The sequence below is a fragment of the Notothenia coriiceps genome, unplaced genomic scaffold (assembly GCF_000735185.1).
Source record: "Notothenia coriiceps isolate Sejong01 unplaced genomic scaffold, NC01 NC01_scaffold00019759, whole genome shotgun sequence".
Taxonomy (NCBI): Eukaryota; Metazoa; Chordata; class Actinopteri; order Perciformes; family Nototheniidae; genus Notothenia; species Notothenia coriiceps.
This window is the reverse complement of record NW_011352460.1, coordinates 459,471-483,429: the sequence shown is the minus strand read 5'-3', so window position 1 is coordinate 483,429 and position 23,959 is coordinate 459,471. Positions and strand designations below refer to the sequence as shown.

The 23,959-nt window shown below is 41.6% G+C and overlaps 1 protein-coding gene across 1 annotated transcript in view; it reads right to left on the bottom strand.

Moving 5' to 3' along the window:
- Positions 1-1,220: 1,220 nt before the first annotated feature.
- Positions 1,221-23,959, bottom strand: part of mcu (mitochondrial calcium uniporter) — a 40,240-nt gene continuing 17,501 nt past the window's right edge. Inside the window, exons 3-9 of the mRNA XM_010779008.1 lie at positions 9,629-9,692; positions 7,831-8,001; positions 7,488-7,592; positions 7,231-7,391; positions 6,622-6,825; positions 5,178-5,294; positions 1,221-5,027 (exon numbers count right to left, since the gene is read on the bottom strand). Of these exons, the coding sequence (XP_010777310.1) occupies positions 4,947-5,027; positions 5,178-5,294; positions 6,622-6,825; positions 7,231-7,391; positions 7,488-7,592; positions 7,831-8,001; positions 9,629-9,692 (903 nt within the window). The 3' untranslated portion in view covers positions 1,221-4,946. The remainder of the gene's footprint in view (positions 5,028-5,177; positions 5,295-6,621; positions 6,826-7,230; positions 7,392-7,487; positions 7,593-7,830; positions 8,002-9,628; positions 9,693-23,959) is intronic.

The window sequence follows — 23,959 nt, the reverse complement described above, 5'->3', positions numbered from 1 at the left end:
AGGAGCAATAAACCAATTTGATTAATCTGTTTAGTGTCATGCTGAGGCATCTTTCACTTGAAGGCGACGGCAAGGTTTGCACACTCAGGATTCAGAACAGAGTAGTCTGAGGACACCCTGTGCCAGTAGACTGAATATGTTCTCATTTAGCTTATTACTTGACTACTAGTACTGGCCAGAAAATGACTAAAGCTTGGCCCTTTCCATTAAGAGTCATTTGTCTTATATGTAATCAAATCAATGGGGACATTAATCCAGGAGGCTGTTAGAAGGAATAAAGTGGAACTCACTGTACTTTTTATGTGATTAAATAAGTTGGTTTTCTAAATATACTGACAATGTTTAGGTTTTTTGTCGTGATGTGTTGCAGTATCAGCGTTTTTTTAGCCACTAGAGGCAAGGCATGTGGATGTCAATGCAAACGGTCATTTTGGACAACACTGAAATGGATTTTGTACATTTGTAAACACATATCATGGTCCACAAAGGATGAAGCCTGTTACTTTGTTGACCTTTACCTTGCCTCTGGTGCCACCAATAAGGGAACCTTTAAGAGAAATGTCCAGTATTTAACGGAGAGTCATTCAAAATGTGCCGTTTAGTTTTTGATATTTAAATCATCTATTTTAAATATTGTAATGCCTAAACACACTGCTGCTCTTGTAACACAAGAATTTCCCGTTTTTGGATCAATAAAGACAAGTATCTATCTATCATCTATTTAATTTGGTGGTTGTTCAAGTTGCCCTTAGGACAAATATGAAAACCTTGGTGATTCCCCAAACTTTCATCAAGCACCATGATCGGTCAAAATGGATGGCAAGATGGCAAAATTGGTAAAGATTTTACAAGCATGTGGACATTAGCATGTAGCTATAGCATGTGCATGTGCATACAAACTAGTAATGAAAAAAGCATTATTTGAAATGATATTTACCTTACATTTAGAAGGATCTTAAATCTTCTTTCTCTTTCCATTTTTTTCCTAACGTTTTATAAGTTTCTATTTTCTAGTAACTGTGCGTCACTTACCTATTGTATACAAACAGTGTATTCTCTCAGGTCTATCTCTTAGGATGTCCTGTAGAGGAAGAGCTGGAGGCCAAGGAGATCCAGAGATGGTGGTCAAGACCTTGAGAAGCTGCTTCATGTTAATTCCTGAAATATGACCATTAATCACTTCCAGTGAGAACACCAAAAACGTCAACTGGACCACCGTCTCCAAAAACTGGATAAGGATTTTATTGATAATTGAATTACATTTCTCTTTTATACATATTTCATAAATGATACAGGATTTTACATTTTTCTTTTTTGCCAACATTACAGCATCATGTCAACAGAAGAAAAACAGACAAGAAAAAACGAAATAAAATTAGAGGTCAGAATGGAGTACAAGTTCATTTCAATCTCATATTCTGCGTCACTCTATAGGCATTTTAAAACATCTTATTGTAAGTGCAGACAAACAAGATATTAAAAACATAACACACTTTGAAAACATAGAATAATAATGTCGCTTTGGAGGAAAAAAGGCTGAGGGTGGATGAAAATGACGGGAGAGAGGGACGAGAATGGGAGGTGATCCCCAAAAAGCCTGACACTTTCTTTGGACTTAAATCCAGGACGTTAGTAACCGAGGTCATGAGGTCTCCTCCTTTACAGGTGCATCGAGGATGGAGGGTGTTTTATCCTTCCATTTGGGGAGTATTAATGCACTCTGAGGGAGGGGTTTATGGGAGTAAATAAGGTGAGGATGGGAGTGGGGTTTGAGCAGTTGGTTGGCTGGGATTTAAGTCAGATTTGGCAGGGCATTTCTAAAGTTGCAGCCCTGTCAACTGCCCTTTATATCTAGGAATCTCTACAAACAACGTTCTTAAATTATCTCTGCAGTTTATTTTTTTTGTTGATAAATCGTCTTTTTTATTTTCACATAATTTCCCATGTAAACATACATTCATGCAACACCCTCTTTATAATAAAGTTTCCCTATATTTGATATATTTAGCTTTTTAAAAAAGAAATGAGAAAAAAACAAGGCAATAAACGGTGGATGGATTGATAAAAAGAGGGGGTGATGGTGAGTTGTGGCGGCTCTCTCACCTGCCACAGTACATCTCCAAGGAAACACCAACGTCACTGTGTGTGTGTGTGTGTGTGTGTGTGTGTGTGTGTGTGTGTGTGTGTGTGTGTGTGTGTGTGTGTGTGTGTGTGTGTGTGTGTGTGTGTGTGTGTGTGTGTGTGTGTGTGTGTGTGTGTGTGTGTGTGTGATGGCTGCCATGAAGTGGGATGAGGGCGGAATTTATTTTCTACCAGTCAGTGGTTAGAGGCAAAGGATTCATGAATGATCTAAACTTTGCCCACAATGCACCAACTTGTCAAGACGTGTATCAAACCAACACATGCATTCAAAGGCGCACAATAAAGTTGATTTCTACTCTCAAAAATGTAAATGTAACCCTTCCTTTGAATAAAGGTGCATTCCAAATAAGATAATTACTTTCTCAATGATCATATCATTGCTTTTCTACAGATAACTTAATTATTATCTACCTTTTAAATGATTAGTCATCCAAGAGGCACCAATTTCCTTGGAGATAAAACACACATACACACACTAACAGATATGACCAACTCCTGCCTTGAGATCTGCATGAATAACTTCTGATTTGACCTAAAATCATGCATTTTAATACAAAATCTGCAGTTAAACATGGATCTCTGCAGTAGGATTCAGCCGACTGTCCACACGAGACACACATGCACGATGTTCATGTTCAGGGGATGTCAAGTCATTGCTTTTCTGCAGAGGCCATCTACAGCAGTTATGGGTGAAGTCTTCAGAACAGAAAGCTAAGTAAAGCCAAACAACGGTTTATTCAGTGACCATCCCAAAATGGAAAAAAATGTAACATATGGCTTCTGATTCACCTCAATCAGGGGGGAGGGTGAGACTTCAGCTAGATGTGGCAAAGAAAAGTTTCCAATTAAGTACAAAATTGCAATAATGCTCCTACACATTCACACATTTCTACTGAGGGCATACCACAGCATGCAGTCTACCCTGCCTTCGAGGGAGCAGGGGGGCGTTATAGCAACAGTGGGAGGAGAAAACAAAAATAAAAGCCTCTGAATAAATGCCATGACACTTTTTTTTTTTTTAGATTCAGCCTTCTGTTACTTTGTCTATAAGCTTTGTGAAGGAGAATCCTATACAAATCTTATGTTGAAAAGCACATCACATGCTGCTAAGCTAAAGGCCAGGTCACTGAATATCTGGAAATGATCATTTTTCACCTCCAAGAACAAGACTTTGGATTGGGAAAGGAGAAATTATATATATGATATTGTGGGAAAAGGATTGCAGGCGGATTACTCCTGCTGTATAATGAGGCTTTACTCGTTTCTAAAGCCACTCAGTTCATCAGATATATAAACATGCCTGTGGGTTTCTATGAGACAATGGTCACTGCACATTTTAACCCCTTCATTAAGCATTTCCGCAGCATTTTTTGTGTTTGAGAGATGATTATTGAGGTCAAGCATGGCATTATCCACATCGACATTCTGCGTTGCTCAAAATCAATTCCGATCAGTCATTTTCACCCTGATTTCAACATAGATTCCCCTCCTTTGGTGGCCATGCCATAGTTACTGTGAAATACGTTGTGTGTTTGTCAGGACAAGATATGAAATAGTTAGTAGTGAATACATACTTTATACTGCTCTGTGTGTGTGTGTGTGTGTGTGTGTGTGTGTGTGTGTGTGTGTGTGTGTGTGTGTGTGTGTGTGTGTGTGTGTGTGTGTGTGTGTGTGTGTGCTGGACTGTTAGCAGAGGACCCTTCATGGCAGAAGATCTCCAGAGGATGTAAGTTAGTAGTTTCTGATGAAATTATGTTTGTAAGAGAGCTCCTCCCCCCACTGAAAAAAACTAGCCTCTGGTCATCTGTTTATTTGATTGTATACATATATATATTTATATTCTTTTCATAACAAATATACTATGGCTTTCAAAATAAAAAGTGCCAAAATATTTTTTTCGGAGTAAAAGAACACACAGTGATGTTGTTGTCGGTAGTACTCTCATACTTGCGCAGACCCGGGCCGCTACAGGACGTCAACAGGAAGAGGAAACGAGGCGTCGTCATGCCTATATCCTGCAAGGAAAGGTCACACTGGGAGGGACAGCTGTCCGTCACCTGGAGAAGGCGGGGCCCAGGGAGGGAGAGGCAGCAGAGTTCAGCCACAGGAAGACGGAGGTCCCCTGGTGGTGCGACTACATTCAGGACTTCCTTGTAAACGTGTGGGATAGAGACTCCTGCCCCAACCAAGAGAAGGTGTGTGTGTCGACAGTTTGACTGCAAGAGGAAGCCGGATTAAGCGGGTGTGTCGACCCTCGAATCGGCCAGGGTCGGTGTCCCATTGTACCCTGAAAGTCCCCCACACACACACACACACTCCACAATCAGCGCCCCTCTGTGTCTAGAGGTGTGATAATGAGTCCTGTTTGCCCCCTGAAGTTCCCTGCAGGCTGTCCCTCCGGAGACTTGAGGCGTATCCATAGTGCCCAGTTTTATTCCTTCATCATCGTTGTCCTTTTCATCATCCTCACCCTTCCTTTGGCTGGGAGAGTTTTTTCAAGTTCCCGGTACTCTCGCCATCCTATCTTCGATTTTTTTTTAGCGGTTATCCTCTTGCAATTCCAACTGGAGTTTTCAGTCAGGAAAGAAAAAAAAGAAAAAAGAAGGAAAAAAAAAAGGGGGGAAAAACTAACTCTCACAGTCGAGAAAGGGATGGGGTTATTGGGTGTGGGAGGGATGGGGGAGGGATGGAGGAGTCGGAGGAGAGAGTTTGGGGTAAATTGGGAGGGAGGAGGGTGTTGGACGGAAGAGGGAGGAGGAAAAGGAGGTTGCAGGAGCTGAGAGAGGAGGGAGTCACTTTTCCCATCAATCTTTACTGGAGGTGAGCTGCTGGACTGGGAGCTGGAGCTGGAGCGGGTCCCGAAGACGCTTCAGATCCAACTCCACCTGGGGGGGGGGAGCCGAGGAGAGAAGAAATATGAGAGTGTGGGGAACGGGGATGAAAACATTTCTTTGTACAGCAGTTACAGTATTCAACTGTAAAAATGTGAGAATCCCCAGTGTGATTTTACATCACAAGATATCTAGCAACTGTACCTCAGCAATATCATCCTTCAGCTGGTTGTACTTCTCGATGTCAAAGCGTGTCCTTTTCACCCCCTTGTGGAAGAACAGCAGATACTGTCTGTCTCTAGCGTCGGGGTAAATATACTCCTACAGGTTATGGAGAAGCACAGACAGAGAAGTTTGTAAGAGAAACACGATTATCAGATCATATCGTCCATGTTCTGCTTGCTGTTACTTGGGTCAAATCCCAACACGGAGAAATGCAACGTAAAATGGACTCTGTGTCCTTGGGAGTTAGAAGACAGCGGATATTAATGAATGCTTAGTGAAGGGCAACACTGCCACCAGACCAGCCTTGTAAATAGCTAAACATAATACTAATTAATGCAGGGTGCAGCTAAGAGAGAATTCCATTACCGTAATGCTTGTTCTCTGGTTGCTCAAAGAGTTTCTGCAGAATGTCATAGAAGACAATTTCTCTAAAGGAATCGATAGTGTCACGTTATTTGGATAGAGTAAAAAAAAAAAAAACAACACTGTTCCCACTAGGTTATAAATAGGATTAATGTGGTGATAACCTTACGATGAATCAGCTAAACCTTTAGTATACATAATGTCATTAAATACAATTTATATAAGTTCAGATTGCTTTTTTTTCATTGGCAAAAGTTAAGAGGAAGCATTACCTTATATTGGGGGCCCTATTATGCGTTTTTATAGGTTGTAAAATAGGTTTTTATGAATGCCTGAAACGCCTCAATTGGAATCCTTTATTTACTTCCCCAACATAGTGGCATCACTACATAACACTCGCCCTTCAGTTAGCAAGCACTACAACACATTGTACGCGATAGGCTAAGGGGTTGGCCAACTGTTGACCAATCACAACAGAGTCAGCCAGCTAGCCAATCAGAGCAGACTGGGCTCTGGTTTCAGACTTAAGGGGAAAAGTAAGGGAAATAAATCACTTCGAACATTAAAGAATGTAAACATGTCAAAGCAGAGACACAAAATACAATCATGAAACCTAAAGATTAGTAAAGTAGGGCCCCTTTAAATAGAATAGTCTGGATTTTTAAAGTGGGTTTATAGGGTGTACAAAGCCCTTCTAACTAAAGATCCAAAGCGCCCAGAGTACTTGTGCAATCACAATATTTATCTCCTTGCAGAATATGGCGGTTACTGCAACCATTAGTAAGATTGAGTAATTGTGTGAATTTGATGAGTTCAAACCAATCCTTTAAATCAACAAAGTAACACAATAAGTAATACTACGCCTATGGACAAACACCTCATACAACCCCAGTTCACAACACCCACATAGCAAACAAGACAATCAATAATTGATTGTTAAGATTGATGTCATCATAACATTCCTCACCCTCACAGCAGCAGAAGATGCAATCAAACTTCACTTCAATCATTAATTATGCATACTGTATATATTTGTGTGTTTGTCTTGTTTTTTTCTCACCTGGCGAGTAAGCACGTAGTAGGCGTACATGAACATGGCCGTGCCGTAGGTGATAAAGTAGGTGACGGGCTCCATGATATCCCAGGAGTACTCCCACCAGGTGAGTCGGGCCAGTACGCCAAACTGGGTGGCCATGTACGCCATGCCCCCCCACATCACCAAGGTGGTACGCCGCTCTGCCTTCCTATTCAGATCCACCCTCATCTGCGCAGAAGTCAACAACAAGAAGAACAAAAGAGTCAGCTGGATCAAAAGGAAGTGGAGATGTATTGAGAATGTAGTGAGGAAGAAAGCATTATTGATTTTCAGCTGTAAAAAGAATAGAGGCCCAAGGCAGCCATGATTAAACCCTTCAGAGACCCTTATCCAAAATCAGGTTGGCTCAGCTAGTCAGACTTTGAGTGGTAATCCTTAAAGGCTGATTGGAAAAACGGCCTGATATCTTGAACTAATGCAGATGAGAGGAAATTCAGAGCAGCTCCTTTGGCTTTCACTGAGCAAATTGTTTAGTTGCTGAGTCACCTTCAATTATTTATCAAACACTTGGTTGGCTGGTGAAATGCCTTGTGATTATTCATGAGTCTAGTAAAGAGGATAAAGAAGTCAGACCTTCTCTAAGGGGCGGAGTTCAGAGTTGAGGTCCTCAAGTCGTCCAATCAGCTCGCGTTCCTTGCTGAGTTGGTGCTCCTCGATGCGTAGGGTGGTGTAGAGCTGCTGCACCAGAAACTTGACGTCATTCAGCCTCTCTCCCTCTTCGTGGGGTAGTAGCTCTGAAGGAAATGCATTCACATAAACAGGCTTTAATACAACACATCTGATGGCAATAAAACAATAACTCTCCCCTAAATCTCTTTGACAGTCCTCACCTCTCCGTGGTGGTCGCACAAGGTGTGTGGTATCGTTGATGACAAGCTTGAAATCATCCAGCAGCAGGATGTCTATTCCTGTGGAGGAGGCGACCCTCGCTCCATCTGCAGAGAGAGACAAATGTGAAGAGGGGGGCGGTGAGAAGAAGGAGCGCTGATGGGTAACCACTTCAAACACCCTCCACGTCTCTTGATAATCAGGCTGTCCGATTATCATGAGTGGAAAGGGAGGGCAATTACACACTAAAGAGTAAGATCTCAAGTTTGTATATGAACAACCTGCTGGGGTAAATGGATGCAGCAGGAGTGTGTGTGTGTGCAGTACTTGTGTGTGTGTGCGTACCCGTGGAGTAGATGGCTACGCGGTCGATGCCTCTGTCCTCGGCTTGGAGCTGTTGCAGGAAAACTCCCACACTGTCGCTGAGAGGCTTGAGGGTGAACTGACAGCGCTCTCGCCGGGACGGCAAACTGACTGAGATCACCGGCAGCCCATTCTGATACACCACTGTCACCTCTTTGAGGGGGGGGGCACGCAAGAACATGACAATTTAAAATGACACCTGAAGGTGCAGATGAGCTATAATGATAACTCTGCTTCTAAACATAACACAATGTTCAATGCATTTATTCAACGTAAAATAAATTATGTTAACCTAAATTCCTGTACTATGACCATATCTTTCACACATTGCCACACATTAAATGCCACACGATATATATTACTCATATAGGAGTAAAGAAAGCAGCACATATTTACATTTATAAGCTAGAATCAGATTATTTGGACTTGGAAAATTACTTAATAACGATAAATTGAATATCAGAATAGTCAGCAATTATTCAAGTTGACATAAATAAACAAATGGATCTATGTTAGTAGCACTTACTGAGATTGTGTTAAATGCATACAGTATCTGCAAACTTATTCAGAATTATTCGTAAATCTTACATAAATCCTGATTCAACAGACTAAATCTCAAACATCAGTGCTCCCACACAATAAACAAAGAAATACACTGACAGCTGTTTTTGCCAAATCAATACGGCATAATATTGCTAACCTTTCCCTCATAGAGCTGTTATGTCGATTCCTTGATGCCAACTATTGATATTTGTTACTCTCATAGGAAGACCTCCAAATGATGCGTATGTGCTGGGACTGACCATCAGGAAGACCCACAATGCATGAAATGTTTTGGTTTTTCATAGCAGCAACAAAATAAGAAGAATGAAATGAATGAGTCCCTGGGACTCAACTGAATGTGTTTCAGTTTTAAGTGTGCAGTTCCTTCTGTGCTGTAGCACGACCCTAAGAACTTGTGTTTTATTTTTGAGTTTCTGCTTAGTGGCACTATATTTTTCTGTAATCCAGCTCTTATGGTGCGTAACCAAACTATGGTTATAATAAGGGCACACAGCTGTAGCCATTACCGTGCTGAGTAGCCCCAAATGACAGAGCCACGAATAAATGGAGAGGGCTGTGAGTGTGTGTGTGTGTGTGTGTGTGTGTGTGTGTGTGTGTGTGTGTGTGTGTGTGTGTGTGTGTGTGTGTGTGTGTGGTAGAGGTGATTTGAGCTGCCTTGTTGCTGCTGCACCCAACAATGTGTTCCTGCGTGTCCACTGCAGTGAATCAGCAGATCTGTGCTTGGGCTCAGAAGGGAATCAGCCGGCAAGGGCCTCTTGACCATGTTCAGAGACGCAGAGATGCAGACATTTTATTTCATCCCACTCCTCTGTTATGGTGACAATTTGAAACCTTATCCACAGTGTCACAGCTGCACCTGTTCCCTTTCTCCTCAGGCACACTGCTTAAAGTGTGAAGGTCCTATCCTACATTTATCAAGGAACACTTTTAAAAACCAGCATGTTATGCAGTGCTGCCTCCTCCCTCTGGTTAACGCTCTCCATCTCTCCCGCCTCTCACACAGATGAGCAGATGCTTCCCCGTGACAGATTCCATATGAATGAGTTCTGGCTGTTAATTCCAAACGAGCCTCGGGTCGTTGTCTGATCAATGCGGAATTCCTTTAATAACAGAACTCATTTATCTCGAGCGAGGAGAAAGAGGCTGGATTGGGGGAAATCCTTGATATTGCTGGTGTGGACAGAAATAAGGTGGATGAACTAGGATGAGGACTTACCGTCTGGAGTGGCGGAGGAACACAACAGTCTTTGGCCGTGCCATGTGGGGGCGCCCCTCCAAACCTGCAGGCAGAAAGAGAGAAGGGCAGAAAGCTGTTCTTTTCCATTTGTACACAGATCTTTTATATCTAATGTTAAGTGTGACGGTGTGACACTCGGCAACATGACTTTACTCTGTCCCGTTTACTTCTCTGATTCTCAATGTGCAGGACTGACTGTGTATTACGTTACAAAATGGCTTCCCTTTGTGTAAGTTTCTAGAAATGTTCAGACATTCAGGCCCCACCCAAGAAGTGCAGATCCAACTGCAGCTTCACGGTCACGGAAATATTTCACAAAGGGGTTGACGCATAAAAAAACCCACATCTAAATACACCAGTGCTCGGGCACAGAAAACCCCCACTTGGAGGAATCCACCACAGTGGGAGACACAGAGAGAAGGCAGCCAAATGCAGCATGAATGTATCGCAGCATGAATGTATCTCAGTATAAATTCTCCAGTTGTGTCACAGCCTATGAGCGAGTGTGTGAGGGAGGGGGGGAGGGAGGGAAGAAGGATTACGATCAGAGGAGCAGAGCTTGGGGAAACCCTCTTTTTTTTCTTCTGTTGCTAGTGTACACCCAGCAAAGTAGGAGTGTCGGCACATGCTTCGAATTACAGGACTCGTCACATTTTATGCTGAGCGGCGATGAAGCATTATCGTGCTGCCAGATCTCCTCACACTACACAGAAAGAACAGAGATGAGGATATCGGAAAGAAGAAAGAATGCCAGGGGGCGAAAACAGAGATTCATTTTTAGTTAAGGGCACAAACGCAGACACAATTCGCTTTCAAACCTCAAAAAAAGGATCTGTTTCTCTTCCAATTTGTCGTGGTTTGAGACACCGTAGTTCTGCAAATTGATATGTTAACGCATACGTTCCCCTATGGGAGCAGAGCATCAACCACTAAATCACACATTCATTAACCTTTCAATCTCTGGAGGAACAGGGCGTCTTGCACACTGTCAATGCTTTAAAACAGATGGTTAACAGATTTATGACATGCACACAATCTGACTGTCACTCGGTCAAAATCCAATGTTCGTCACTAACATATCCTTTAAGACCCAAGACACTGAACAGTTATCCCAGGGGAGAGCAGGTGTATATGCAGGGATGTGTGCACTGAAGTGTATATGGCATGCTGTCACTGCGAACATATGCTTCCTGGAATCGGAGGAGTGAGCAAAACAGAAGCTACCTGAACACCTGTCTACCTATCACGGCATTTATTCACTAGACAGCCAGAAAATGGTGGACCACCGCAGTACAGATGTCCTGTGATACGTGCGACAACAAAGGAAACTCAAGATGCTAATATCCATCGTATGACACATGAGAGGGCACAGTGACTGCATGGACCTCAACAAGTATATCATGTTTAATTGGCGGGTCACATTTCTATAGTATTCTCAAAGCCTTGTATGGTTCATCCTACAATAAAGGCAGACAAAATACGATATGTCAGGGAAATCAAGCATCTACCTGACAAACACAGCCGCCAATCAAACACTCTTGGTTAAAGTCCAGGATGTCGATCAGGGAATGTGTCTGCCAATCATCTCATCTCCGTTGTGGAGGGGTCAATGTTAAGATAAACACAAACAACTGTCCCTTAGAACCATGAAAAATGCTTTGAATTGTCAATAGCTGCCAAAGACTGATATTAATTAGTAACGAGGTGCTAACCAGTCTGTTGTCAGCTCTGGATCTTCTTCACTGCTGTTTTCATCATCCTCAATGCAACACTGCCTATGCGCAGAGGCTCAGTGAGCGGCCACAGACGGAGGGCTTGCTGATATACACATTTGTAGTGTTCTTGCTGAATCAGAAATCAAACGATTCTTGAAAACTTTATTTTCTATTTTTGTAAAAAGCAGAGATTAGAAAATGTGGAGAAAAAAAATGCAGCAGTGATGCAGATCCACTTTAAACTGAGCTCCAGAGATATGTATGTGTCCTCACTTCAGAATTGTTAAAATTGTGTCTTTTACAAACCATCAGGCCAAAGACGACAGATGTGTGTGTGTGTGTGTGTGTGTGTGTGTGTGTGTGTGTGTGTGTGTGTGTGTGTGTGTGTGTGTGTGTGTGTGTGTGTGTGTGTGTGTGTGTCCTAAATGAGAATGCTAAATGATGTCCCGTGGCACCAAGTAGAGCCCAAACAGGCTGCTGATCAGATGACATGCTGAGAGAGGCGTTTTGGCCGGTCTGGAATATCTGCACAGTCTGCACTGCTCCGCTCGTTCATTAAATTCAGCTGCTTGAAGCCTGGAGGAAAGATGTCGCCAAAATACCCTCAACATCCCCTCCTCATTCCCACAAATAGGGGGCTGGTTTGCATGTACACCCATTAGCAGAATGACATGTACGTGTGAATGTACCTCTGTGTGCAGGTGGTGTGTGTGTATGTGTTTGTGTCCACCCGTCTGTTCACCAGCCTGTGTGTCAGCGGTAGTTGCAGAACGCCTGAGCGAGACCCCCGCCCCCCCTCCTCCTCCTTCTATCCCTCGGCACACAGCCACTGAAAGGCTGCCTGAAATATTTAACAGCAAAGCAGCAGTCAATAGCACAGCAACCTTGGAATCAATGTCATACGGGTAAGAGAGGGAGAGAGTAAGAAAACGGGCAATCAACATCGGCTTTGGAAGATGGACAGATGAGCTGCAGGAGTGAAAGAGGTGTGGAGGAGGAGAGGAGAGAGGATGCAAGGATAAATGGAGCGGCAGCAAGGGAGCGATGGAGAGAAATGAAGACTGGAGTAAAACGGTGTGATTCACAAAGTGCATTTCTATCCATGTGCTGCGTATACTGTACCCTGCAGCAGACACAGAAACGTGACTGTACCGTGTGAGTAGTATGGTGGCAAGAAAAGAGAGATGAAGGGAAACAGAGGAAGGGAGGGAGAGATGAGAAGAGGGAGTGTGATGAAAAGCAGAGGGAGCGAGGACAGGAGCAGTAGACTTGCTGGGAGGAGAGGAGGGGGGGGGGGACTGCTGATCACTGCAGTAAAGGAATCCCTCGTCTAGAAAGGGGGGTTGCCCCTCGTATTCACCCACCCTCCCTCCATCCATCCATCCCTCCCTCTCTCCCCTTACTCACACTGAATCCTGGTGTGCTAGTTTTGATCTACTCTCAATTCTCATCTGCACTGCGCTTTAATTTCCTCTGCATCTCATCATACCACGTGTTTCCTTCAAATAAAAAATGAACAATCCTCCATTTAAAACCCGCTTTCAGGGGGGTACATGCAAAGCCCACGGGGACCCAATAGATCAAACAATATTTTCTGTGGGAGAGGAAAATACATTTGATACACTGAGGAAAATATAAAGCTTCTGAGTAGAGGTCCATACTGAGTCCTTCCCTGCTCTCACGTAACGTAGATACAATATCTGCAGTAAAGATAAATCATGCTGAGAGTACAACAACGTAGCAATTTCACAAAGAGGTGCCAGGAAAAAATAAAATCCACACATCATATAAACCCAGGGAGGGATCGGCATACAACCTTTGAGAGTGAAGCCGCTACAGCTCTGCCTACTATCAATATCTCCCTATGTGCAAACGTTTCCCTTTGCAGGGTCAAATTCCAGCAACACGACTCAGATCCTTGCTCTCATTTCAGTTCAGATTATGTGTGTGGAGAAATGTACACAAATGTACCAGTCTCCACCTCCTGTTAGCAGAGCAGCTCTCAGTGTGGACTGCCAGTGTTGTTCAGCCAAAGCTAAAAACAAACTGGGTTATTTTAGCACATCTCGGCAAGAGTGAAATATATGACGTCTTCTTTTTATGTTAGAATTCTCTATTTGGCTAGAACCCACTATGTATACAGTAGATTTTTTTCCATAGCTATCCCAACGGTCGTGCCATATGAACTCAAGCACCCCTTCACTGACACCACCTGTCAATCATCTTAAACTGGATGCTGGTTATATGAAAGAAGATATCATACACTAATGTTTTCATAGTCTGTTTGGACCTTATGCACACGGAGGACTTTTCAACCTTTAATGCCTTACTTTAAGTTTACTTTTTGTAAACTGTTTATTTATTACTTTTAGGATATATCCCTATATCTATTACTTTTAGCGAACTCTAGATCTTTCTGTTCTATTCTAACTTCTGTTAATTCTGCTTCATAGCAACACCAAGCTTGTGTTTAAGTGTAACAGCTGACTCAAAATAGAGATATACCTTTCAATCAAATCATGATATCTATTTGACAAAATGTATTGAGCTCTGGCAACTACAGAAGTTGTCAACACATAGCATACACACTGCCACTTCTTTTAGCTTTGTTGTAAGGGCTGAATCTGAACACAAAATGACAGCAGTTTTAAAAAATCCCTTTTTGCTCATAATACATCCTTTTATTTTTACAGAAACACCACAGGGAAGATTATGTGTGCCAAGCATGTTATAACAATGTTTATTGCAGGGTTTCCGTTAGCCGGTAATTACCGGTTTTTAGCTGGTAACATTTATTAAAAACTGGTCAATTAAAAACCTGCCGGTCAAAATGTCCGGTAATAATTAGGGATGCTCCAATCGATTGGCCGCCGATCATTATCGGCTGATATTCACTCTTAATAGTTTGATCGGTGCTCTCTATAAAGGCCGATCAGGAGAGCTGGATCTGATCGATATGGACATAAACGCGAGTGAAGTACGGACTCGAGAGAGAGAGAGAGATCAGCAGAGCTGCTGAGTCTGACGGAGACACGCAGCTCTGCATGATCACCTGAAGCCCCGCCCACTGTTTAGCGAGCTGCACGGAGCTGCATGAGAAACTGACGGGCTGTCAGGAGAGAGAGGGAGGGAGAGGGGAAAAGAGAGGATCCGTTTCTCCCGTGTTATTATCCAAAGTTAATGTAAACTTTTGAATAATGTACTTTATCTACTATAAGTAATTTGTTTGAAGGCAATAATTATGTTGTTTGTTGTTTGTGGAAGCACATCATTTATTGAAAATGAATCTGAACATTTCGATCTGTTACGATTATAAACTGAAGCAATATAAAAATGACTCCCATTAACTGAGTTTTAAACATCATCATTACCGGTCATAGTCCGGTAATTACCTGCTAACGAAAACTCTGCTACACAATTCTTATTCTTATTATTATTATTATTGAAACATGACCGGTAAGTTTCAAATTTGTCCGGTAAAATAAATGATTCCCGGACATTTGATCGGCAAGAAAAAATCTTAACGGAAACTGTGGTTTGTAACAGACACCAGCGCTGACATAATTCCCATTTCATGGCAGCCTCAGGGGAGGGGAAAACACTGTACTTTCTCTTCACAACGCCTATATCTATCTCTGTGCTAATGCGTTGTCCCGGATCAGATAACGCGGCAGCTATTCGAAGTCGTTCAGGAAATAATTAATGGACACCTCACCCTTGTCAATAGAGCAAATACTATACATCTAATTTATGCGTACATGTATCTAAATGATCTTTTAAAATCTTTTCAATTCCTTTCCCTGGTGTACAAAAGGATGGATTTACAATCTAAGGAGCCGAGATCAATTTTCACATGACCCAATCGTTTGAGATAAGGCTAGTTTCAGAGGGGGGGGTTCTCCATCATGCTACTCTACCATGACATGGTAAATGTGGGTTTAATGGGAGGCTACTGTATGTAGAGTGAAAATAAGTGCTGGGATAGATCAATATAAGTAGTGCCTTGAGGACAGACAGAGGCCATATAGTGAGAACACCCTACATTTATCAAGAGGTGTACCAAAATCTGATCAAAAAACAATAAATTGACCACCTTAACTGAACAGAGTTCCAATAATCAGCTGTGACAATCCGCTGACTCAACTTAAAGCATTATTTCTATGTGGATTGTGAAGGGTACGACAATGAGATTTATGATATATTAAATTGAAAATAAACGGTGTCTTTTATTTGTGCTGCTGAAAGGGATTTGTGTTGACGATGCTCTTATTCATTAAACCAGTGAGAGTTCTTTTGGATCCTTGTGTTACTAGTTTAATTGCCGTTTTATAGCACATTAAGAGACTGCTGACTGAGACTGTTTAATTTCCTCTGGTGTGCAGTATTTTTTGAGGAATAATTAAAGATAAATTTGAATTAAATGAAAACATTTTTTTAATTTGATATAATTACTTAAAAAGTGTTCATTAACTTACAACAAAAGGGAGCAAATACAAAATAGGAAAAAAAAATAAAACAATGGAATTGTTTTTCTTCTGTTAATTGATAAATTGTATAAATGTAAGAAGATTCTAAAAATGCCAATCATAATTTCCCAGAAGACGGAGTAACATCTCGAAACATATTGTTTGTTACACAAACAGCCGGAAAATGTTTGGCCTTTTTTGTTAATAAATGGCAAAAATTTGATTATTAAACAGATTTATTTGCTGTTGCCTGACAAACTGATTAATAGACAGAATTGCCATAAACTAGGTCAACATTTATTTAATTTGACAAAGAATGTAGCTCATATATCAAGTAATACAAGTGTTCTGTTAAAGTCATAAGGGCGATGCAGTATGGCTGATGAGTCCACTTTATTATTTCACAGCTCTGCCGCATGGCGCCACCCCCCCCCCTCCACTCTCCTCCTGCTCCGGGGGCGAGGTGCTGCCCACTCAGCTCCTTGCTGCCCACACTTCCATCGTGGGGTTAACTAGTTGAAAAGCACAACTGCGCCCGTTCAAAGGCACTCACAATCCACAGCACGCACGCACCCACATTCCCGCCCCCTTAGAAACAGACAAAAGCACATATACACCTAGATAAGGCGGGCACTCAGCAGTTGCAACAGAAGAAAGTGGATTTGAGTAAAGTGTAATCAGAAGAATCATTTTCCCCATCTCAGCACCCAACAGCTTATGTAACCAAAGAAAACGCCGCCTTTTCTCTCGCCTGTGTTCCTCGTCTGGTAAAAGCCATAAACAGATATGAAATCTGTAGTCACATTCTTGAAAGGCACAGTATTAAGTAATCTCCACTCACACATTTGAGGGGGAAACGGTGACAAAGCACAGCGCGAACGACAGAAAGCCTGTAAGCAATCTGACCTCCCCACTGCAATGCAGAGTTGATAGTGAAAACAACCTTCCCCTGATAAGACCATTTCAAACATCAAGACTGCACACTTAGAGCAAGATCTAAATAATTCCTGCTTAATCTTTCATTCCATTTCAATAAATTGCCTTTTAGACACTGGAAATGCTTTGATTAATTAATGCCAGCTCATGACTTGCTTAAATCCATGGGATAAAATCTCGCCTGTGAATTAATTTGTTTCTATGACACACTTCAGTAAGATCCTGACAACACAGTGGGTGTTTCTCAATGTTGAGGAAAGCTGCTCCAGAGCCACTATTTCAAGGATACTACGTCATCGAGTCCCGCCGAAGCACTGTTCCAATGTCCAGCATACTTGGAATTCTACTGAGGCCGGCGCTCGCGTATGACGCACACCTGTTCCACAATTCTTCGTTTTCCGAGGCTAGGAAGGATTCTTGCCTCGCTTTTGAAGCAACTGACTCGGAGGTACATGTGCTACCAAGCAAGACTCCTCGACATTGAGAAACACCATGGGACCTGATGCGTTATTAAACAGCAGTGCAGGCTATCACGCCTGAGCTTAAAGGATAGCCAGGGCCGTTGAGCTTCACGGCTCTTTTGGACTCGATACGTCCGAGGGGCAGAATCTGCTTTCTCTGACTTCCTCAGGTTACTTTAGAGATCAGAACAGTGCAGACTTTCAAAATTGTGTTTGCATGCATAATGGGGAGGCAGTATGTGTGTGTGGTCAGTCTGCATGCCCTATTGCTCATACACCAGATGGCACTAGCTGCTTGTGTCAGTGGTAATTTCTGTGCAGGTCACGCAACACTCAGCGCCTCACCTACTGTAGCAGACTATGTGAACTCCTTGCTGCTTATCCTTTTAGTATTTTCTCCCCCACTCCCTCTTGCTTAAGAAGTATTTTTTCTTGAAGGTAATTGAGACCTTACTTTAAAGAATGAATGCATATCCAGGATTGAACTACGCAAACAACACTCGCCCCGATCTCATCCAAACATCCCTGATTAAGCCTCAAGAGTGTTAAAAGGTGCCCGCAGCTCCAACACATCACACATATCAGAACAATCAATGCTGCTGAATAAGCACTTCTTATCATCCTTGCTTTCTTTCTCCTCCTCCTAGCACCTCTCGTGACCTTAGAAGCCTCCAACCATTAGAATTATCCTCTTGGAAATCACACCTCTGAGAGCTGAGCTGCATTTTGCACCAACATTCCCCATTGTCATGAGATGCTTTAATTATCGTAGAAGATAAAACACTTGTTTTGAATTGAGAAATAAAGTACCTCCCATTTGTTATTTCGACAGCGCAGTAGTGGTCACAGAGGACCACTACTGCGCTGTCGAAAGCGCTTTCTTATTTCTGCTGTAGCTGCTCACTGCGGTGGGGAAACAGCAACATTCTACAGAAGGACGGAGCAAGGTTTGGCCACCAGATAGTTTGTCAAACTGCCATGATTTCTCGGTGTGATATTGGTATAAACTGTTAATTAAAGAGGCACAAAACACAACTTTCAAATTGATTTCTTCTCCAAAAACATTTCCCTCCAGGACTCAAAGTTCAAGAACACTTTTATTAAAACCTGCATTGAATGAAATATCATGTTCAGGGCATCAGTTCTAGGTCACTGCTTTATCTCACATCTGGGATGCTGAAGGCTGCGAGATGCTCCACTTCTCCCTCAGCTGCCTGCTTCATCTCCTGGCTTGCTTTAATGGTGTGACCCTCAAATAATGCTTTGTCAAAGAGCCCGGAAAACAAACTTTGTACCAATTTAATTGTCAGGCAAGCTCTGAAGTTATGAAAACACCTTTTATCTATGTTTCTAAGTGTACTTTTAAAGGTTTCTTCGTAATAGATAACAGAGATATCCTTGAGAAGTCACACTGAATATAAAAACATGTGCATCATAACGGGTAGTCAGAAACGACTGAGATATGACTCCAAAAGGAAGCAGCCTTTCTGATACACATAACAGCAATGGACCCTCAGGGCTTTAAAGTACCTTTAAATAAAATGCCAAATTCCTTAGTTTGTCATACTTCACATCTTCTATACCCCTTTTTTGATTTCTTTTAAGTTTTTAAGAATTAAGACTGTTCACTTTTGGGGTTTGATTGAGTATTTGAAAGAATACTGGTAGGGACTGACCAATTAATTGTCAGATGATGATTTATAAACATTGACTACAGTATGGAAGACAAAATAAGCAAATTATACATATCAAATTGATACATTATGGGATCATCGTAGGACAAAAAATAATACATAAGACATAATGTATCTCTAGTAATTACCTTTCAAATATGAACACTTTTATACATTCTCACCCTGAGAACCATAGAAGGATGCAGGGTATTTGCATAACCCAATTGTTAGATAATATGACAGCAGCTTCCATAAATGGTCAAGAAGCAGCTAGTAGAGCGTTGTTTTCCAATATTCCCTTGATGCTCCCTTCATGATGAGACCGTGAGAGGGGACAGGGCAGCCAACAGTGTCTCACAGACCCCAGTCATTTCCTCTTGAGCTGTTATTTATGGAGCTGGGGAGCTTTTTGAGAAACTTTGATCGTGCTCTCCTTGTGTCTGTGTGATTTTCTATCCAGTGTCCCCCTGTCATGACTAGGACTGTAGAGGTACACATTATATCAAAGCATGGCTAAAATTGCCTAATAAATCAATGCAGCAGTATCCAACTATCAATCTGCAGCATTAGCTGTCTGGCCTCATCAGTCGATGGCCTTGGAGAAAATAAGAGCTGAAACTGAATCCACAGAATCGTGACTCGCTGGTCTCTCGGCTGTGTCAGCAGGACTGTCACAGTTTACTCTGCAGCGGTCCACATGGACATATGGCATGCAGACATGCCAAGGCTAAAACAGGGCTAATGAATGCCACTCCCAATACAGACTGGCCCAGGTACTGCTGAAGTTGAGTTTGCAGCATAACAACTGGCTCAGACACAGCACAATACACACAGATTTCTATGCTACAATGGCCTCAATCTTTGAAACGAGAATGGAGATTTTTTAGTCGAGAGCTACAAAAAGTAGTCAATTTTACAGAAGAAAAAATACATATTACATTTTTGGAGAATCATGTAATGGATTTTTCTCCCAGGATATATTCTGTGCGGGTCCAAATTTAGCTGGAGCTAATTTTCACTTGGCACATTCACTGCTCAACCCTCTGCTATGTATGGAGAGACTGTAAACCACATGACTTCTCCGTGCAGTCTGCAGCTGCTCTTTTGACCTGAGCTAAGCACTGTTTCTGTGCTCGACAGTTGGTGTTTTACATCATGAATGACAATGGAAAGAAAGTTTCCCTTCAAAGAGAACATAATAAATACATGAACTAGTGGCTGCTAGTTTAAAAATGGAGTGGAAAGTGTAGGTGTGTTTGTTTCACATCTACTGCCAAATGTGCAGAATTAAATCAATATTTAAACTTTATAGTAAAAGTATATGGTACCTGGCTTGCGGTGAGAATAACTTCCTCACTTACTATGTTGACTGTAGTTTTAGACAGAAAACAGAGGCTCAATGTCCCCTGAATAAGCTGAGTTTACCTTTTTGTCAGTAGCAACCAAGTTTAGCATGTTCCAGGTTAGCTTGTTAGCAGCTAACAAAGCTACATAAAAGAAAGAAAAAGTAAATTCATAGGAAGTGAAAACAGTACATTTGTGTTGTCCATTGAGCTGGTGCTATCACACAGACTCTGCTTGTGTGCCACGCTGAAACAAATGCTTAATTGTTCAGCCAGCAGAAGGTACAATGTCTATTTCAGTGCCCTACTTCAGATCAAATTATGTTGGTATTTAAATAATGCTGATTATTTGTGGACAAATATTTAGAGATTGATATTCATAGGTTATTTTCTAAGAAAGACACTAAGTCTAGGATATTCTTTTGGTTGGGTCCCACTTGTCTCATAGTTATAATAAAAACAAATGATTCACTCCAGGCCATTCGCAACAAGCATCAAATATTCACATGTCCTTTGCCAAGGGGCCATGTGGGGGAGCAGCACGCTCTAGCACAGACTTTGGAATGTTTGCAGTAATGGGGAAGGAAAACAGGCCAGGGTCTATCATTCTGCACACCTGGAGGGCCAAGGGAATGGAAGCCGCCTGTTTTTTTTAGATCTCAACGGGTCATGGATCTCGAACCCTTCTCCCTGCTGCGTGTAATGTCATGGCCCCCTCCTCTACTAGCTCTAGGAGTCATGACAAACACACCACCCTGACTCACAGACCAGACAGGGGCCGGAAAAATGACTAAAACACTGTGCAATTAATTAAGCTTCTATCAAGGCCGGATCAGACTGCATAACTGATGGTGAATTTGTTAAAGATCGTCACCATCCTCTCTTCTCTTGCCTCAAGCTCCCCCCCTCATCTTTGCCCTTTAATCTCCGCTAAATGACATCATGAGCTAAAATTGAAGTGAGCTAGTCAGACTCCCTAATGGCCAGACAAAAACGCCGTCACCATATCTCTCTGTCCTCCTGCTCACATTCACAATATCTTAATCCTCATCTTTAAATGCGGCCCATTGTGGCAGCCAATTATTTCCGGTTTGAATGTCATTTAATTCTCAATCTTTCATAAGGGCCTCTGCTATCGCTCGACCCCCCGCTGCTATTGTTCCTGCCCATTTCCCTCACCCCCTCACTGCACGCGTCACTCTAGCTTGGATGTCGGAGAATGAGCGGAGGCAAGGGCAAAAAGTGTCCTCGACGTGTTGCCTCCCACAACAGACTAACTAGCTTCCTGTGGATGTTTCCAAGCTAATTCAAGTGATTTGGGTATCTAGAGGCAAAACATCTTCCTTTTGTTGTAACAGATGTTAATAATATGTATGTTGAGTTACCCTCTAAGGGCTACCATTACAACAAATTAGTCACTTCAGAGCTTCAGTGTGATCGGAGTGCCTTCGGCGTCACCTCTGGCAAGCAGCCAGACACAGCAGGGGGTCGGCTTGATCACCGGAACTCAGAAATCCTTTGAAGGAAACACTTCATCACTCACAAATCGTATCAAGTGTTAAGGATTTCATTTGAGTTATTTTTGTTGTTTGTTGTATTTTATCATGATACGCAGATTATATAATGTTACACTATTTCTTCGGAGTTAAATCCAGCAGATATTTGCTGCCGTCTAAAATATCAGCTGTAAATGTCATCTCGTCTCCTCTGCTTCTCAAATTTAAATGCCAAGGCTTTTCTGCAGAATCATCATTTTTCAGAAATTCAAGCAGTCTCTTCATTTTACACGCACATAAATAATATAGTCATAACACGATTAAAGCACCAATGCAGGTAAACTGAAGCCCACCATAAATATTCAATCCTGACTGCGTGATTATGCTTAGAAGAACATTATCAATTCAAAGATAACAAAGAGAAGTTATTTATATTCAGATGTCTTCAACATAGCTGCTTACATCAGTGTCTGGGTGGCACATTTACATTAGATATATGCCCTCCTTCCATTTCACTTTTCTGGATGTTGACAGGAAATTATTGAATGGGATAAGGCTTGTCCTTTAACAATATAGTGAGTCCTTTATCCAAGAGAACGTGGGCAATAGAAAAAGTTGATTAATAAAACAGTTGTGTGGATTAAGCTGTTTGAATACCATATCAAATGGGAAACACAGGACTAGGCAAGGTAAAATAAATGAAAAATGAAACATGTTTTTAAAGATAAAAACGTCAAGTCAGAGCTCAGTAAAACAACTTATAGAAGACTGATATTTCTTGCGGCTGTGTTAAAATATAGTTTCATGGATTGTCATTAGGTGCTTTGCTTTAAGGATTTGCCCAGTCCCTACTAAACATCCCACATTGACAGTATCAAAGCACAAGAGAACCCAGTTAAAGAAATATTCAATGCAACAGATTAGAGTTTTTCATGAATTCCCGTTTGTTCTTTTAAGACCAACATAAACTTTTATACCGAAATAATGGCGTTGATTTGAGAGCCGGGTACAGCCAATGAAACTTTAAAGTGTGAACACAAAAGGCTGTTCAAACAGATAACAGAGAAAATGCCTGTTAATGTCCTGAAAGAAAATCCGCTTTTTACTCTAAGTCCTTCATATTGATTGTGTGATCAATATCAGCAATTCACTAAGACACCTAAACTTTTTTTATAAAAAGGAGGGAAAAAAATATTGTTATATCCTGTAACCTCAGTATAAGAGTGGGAATAGTTAATTTAGGAGCACAATCATACTCATACCCCTTAACATAGCAACTTTGCTGGTTTGTTTACTGTTATTCAGCATTATGTTCACTGCCTTTATTGGATTTATCCCCACAGACCCTCTGTCTGAAAATGCAAACATAAATATAATCTCCGTAGATGAGACCTTTTGCTGCAATTGTATTTGTGCAATATCTGTGAACACATACTGTGTAGACAAACAGATCAATAATGTTATCATTGAGTGAATCTCAGTTTTACAGGTAATTTTTAGCTTTACTAAGCCGACCAGTATCTGTGTCATGATGGAATAATCCATTTCCTTTTAGGGCAACAAACTAAAGGCTACAGTTATCATAATTCACTTCTTTCAAACAGCATCACAATACTGACAAAGAGTCGTTTGGTAAACATTAGACTATTGTGTTTTACATATCAGCTGACGAGTGACACTTCCTTAAATCTGATAACAGCTAGGATTACTCCACTCACTTTGTAAAGCCACTCAAAACAGATAATTATATAATAATAACTGAGGGACGTTCTAATTAACTGCTTAGTTAATTAAAGCTGAAGCAGTCTGGAAGTGCTGTCTGAGGTAGTGTAGGATTATGGTGTACATATTTGTAGTGGGGGAATTTTAGAAAATCAATTTGTTAACAGCAGTGATGCAATTTTGTATACTCAGAGATGCGAAAACACAAATACCCGGTCACAGAAGTGGAACAGCTGTGTTCTTTCTAATTTATTTCTGTCTGCCTTTTCCCTGCCGACCATGAAAGATAATAATAAGGAAATAAAAGCTCATTCTTCCTCTGGGAGAGTCAGGACGGTGCAGAACGATCAGTCCTTTAGCACAAAGTCAAATTAATCTTTTGTTAGTTAAACAGCCACCATTGTTAGCTCTTCTATTATAAAGCCTTTTAGATAAGCCGTACACACCTTAACATTTGGACTCTCTGCTGTATACTAATTGGACATTACACTGAAAGTG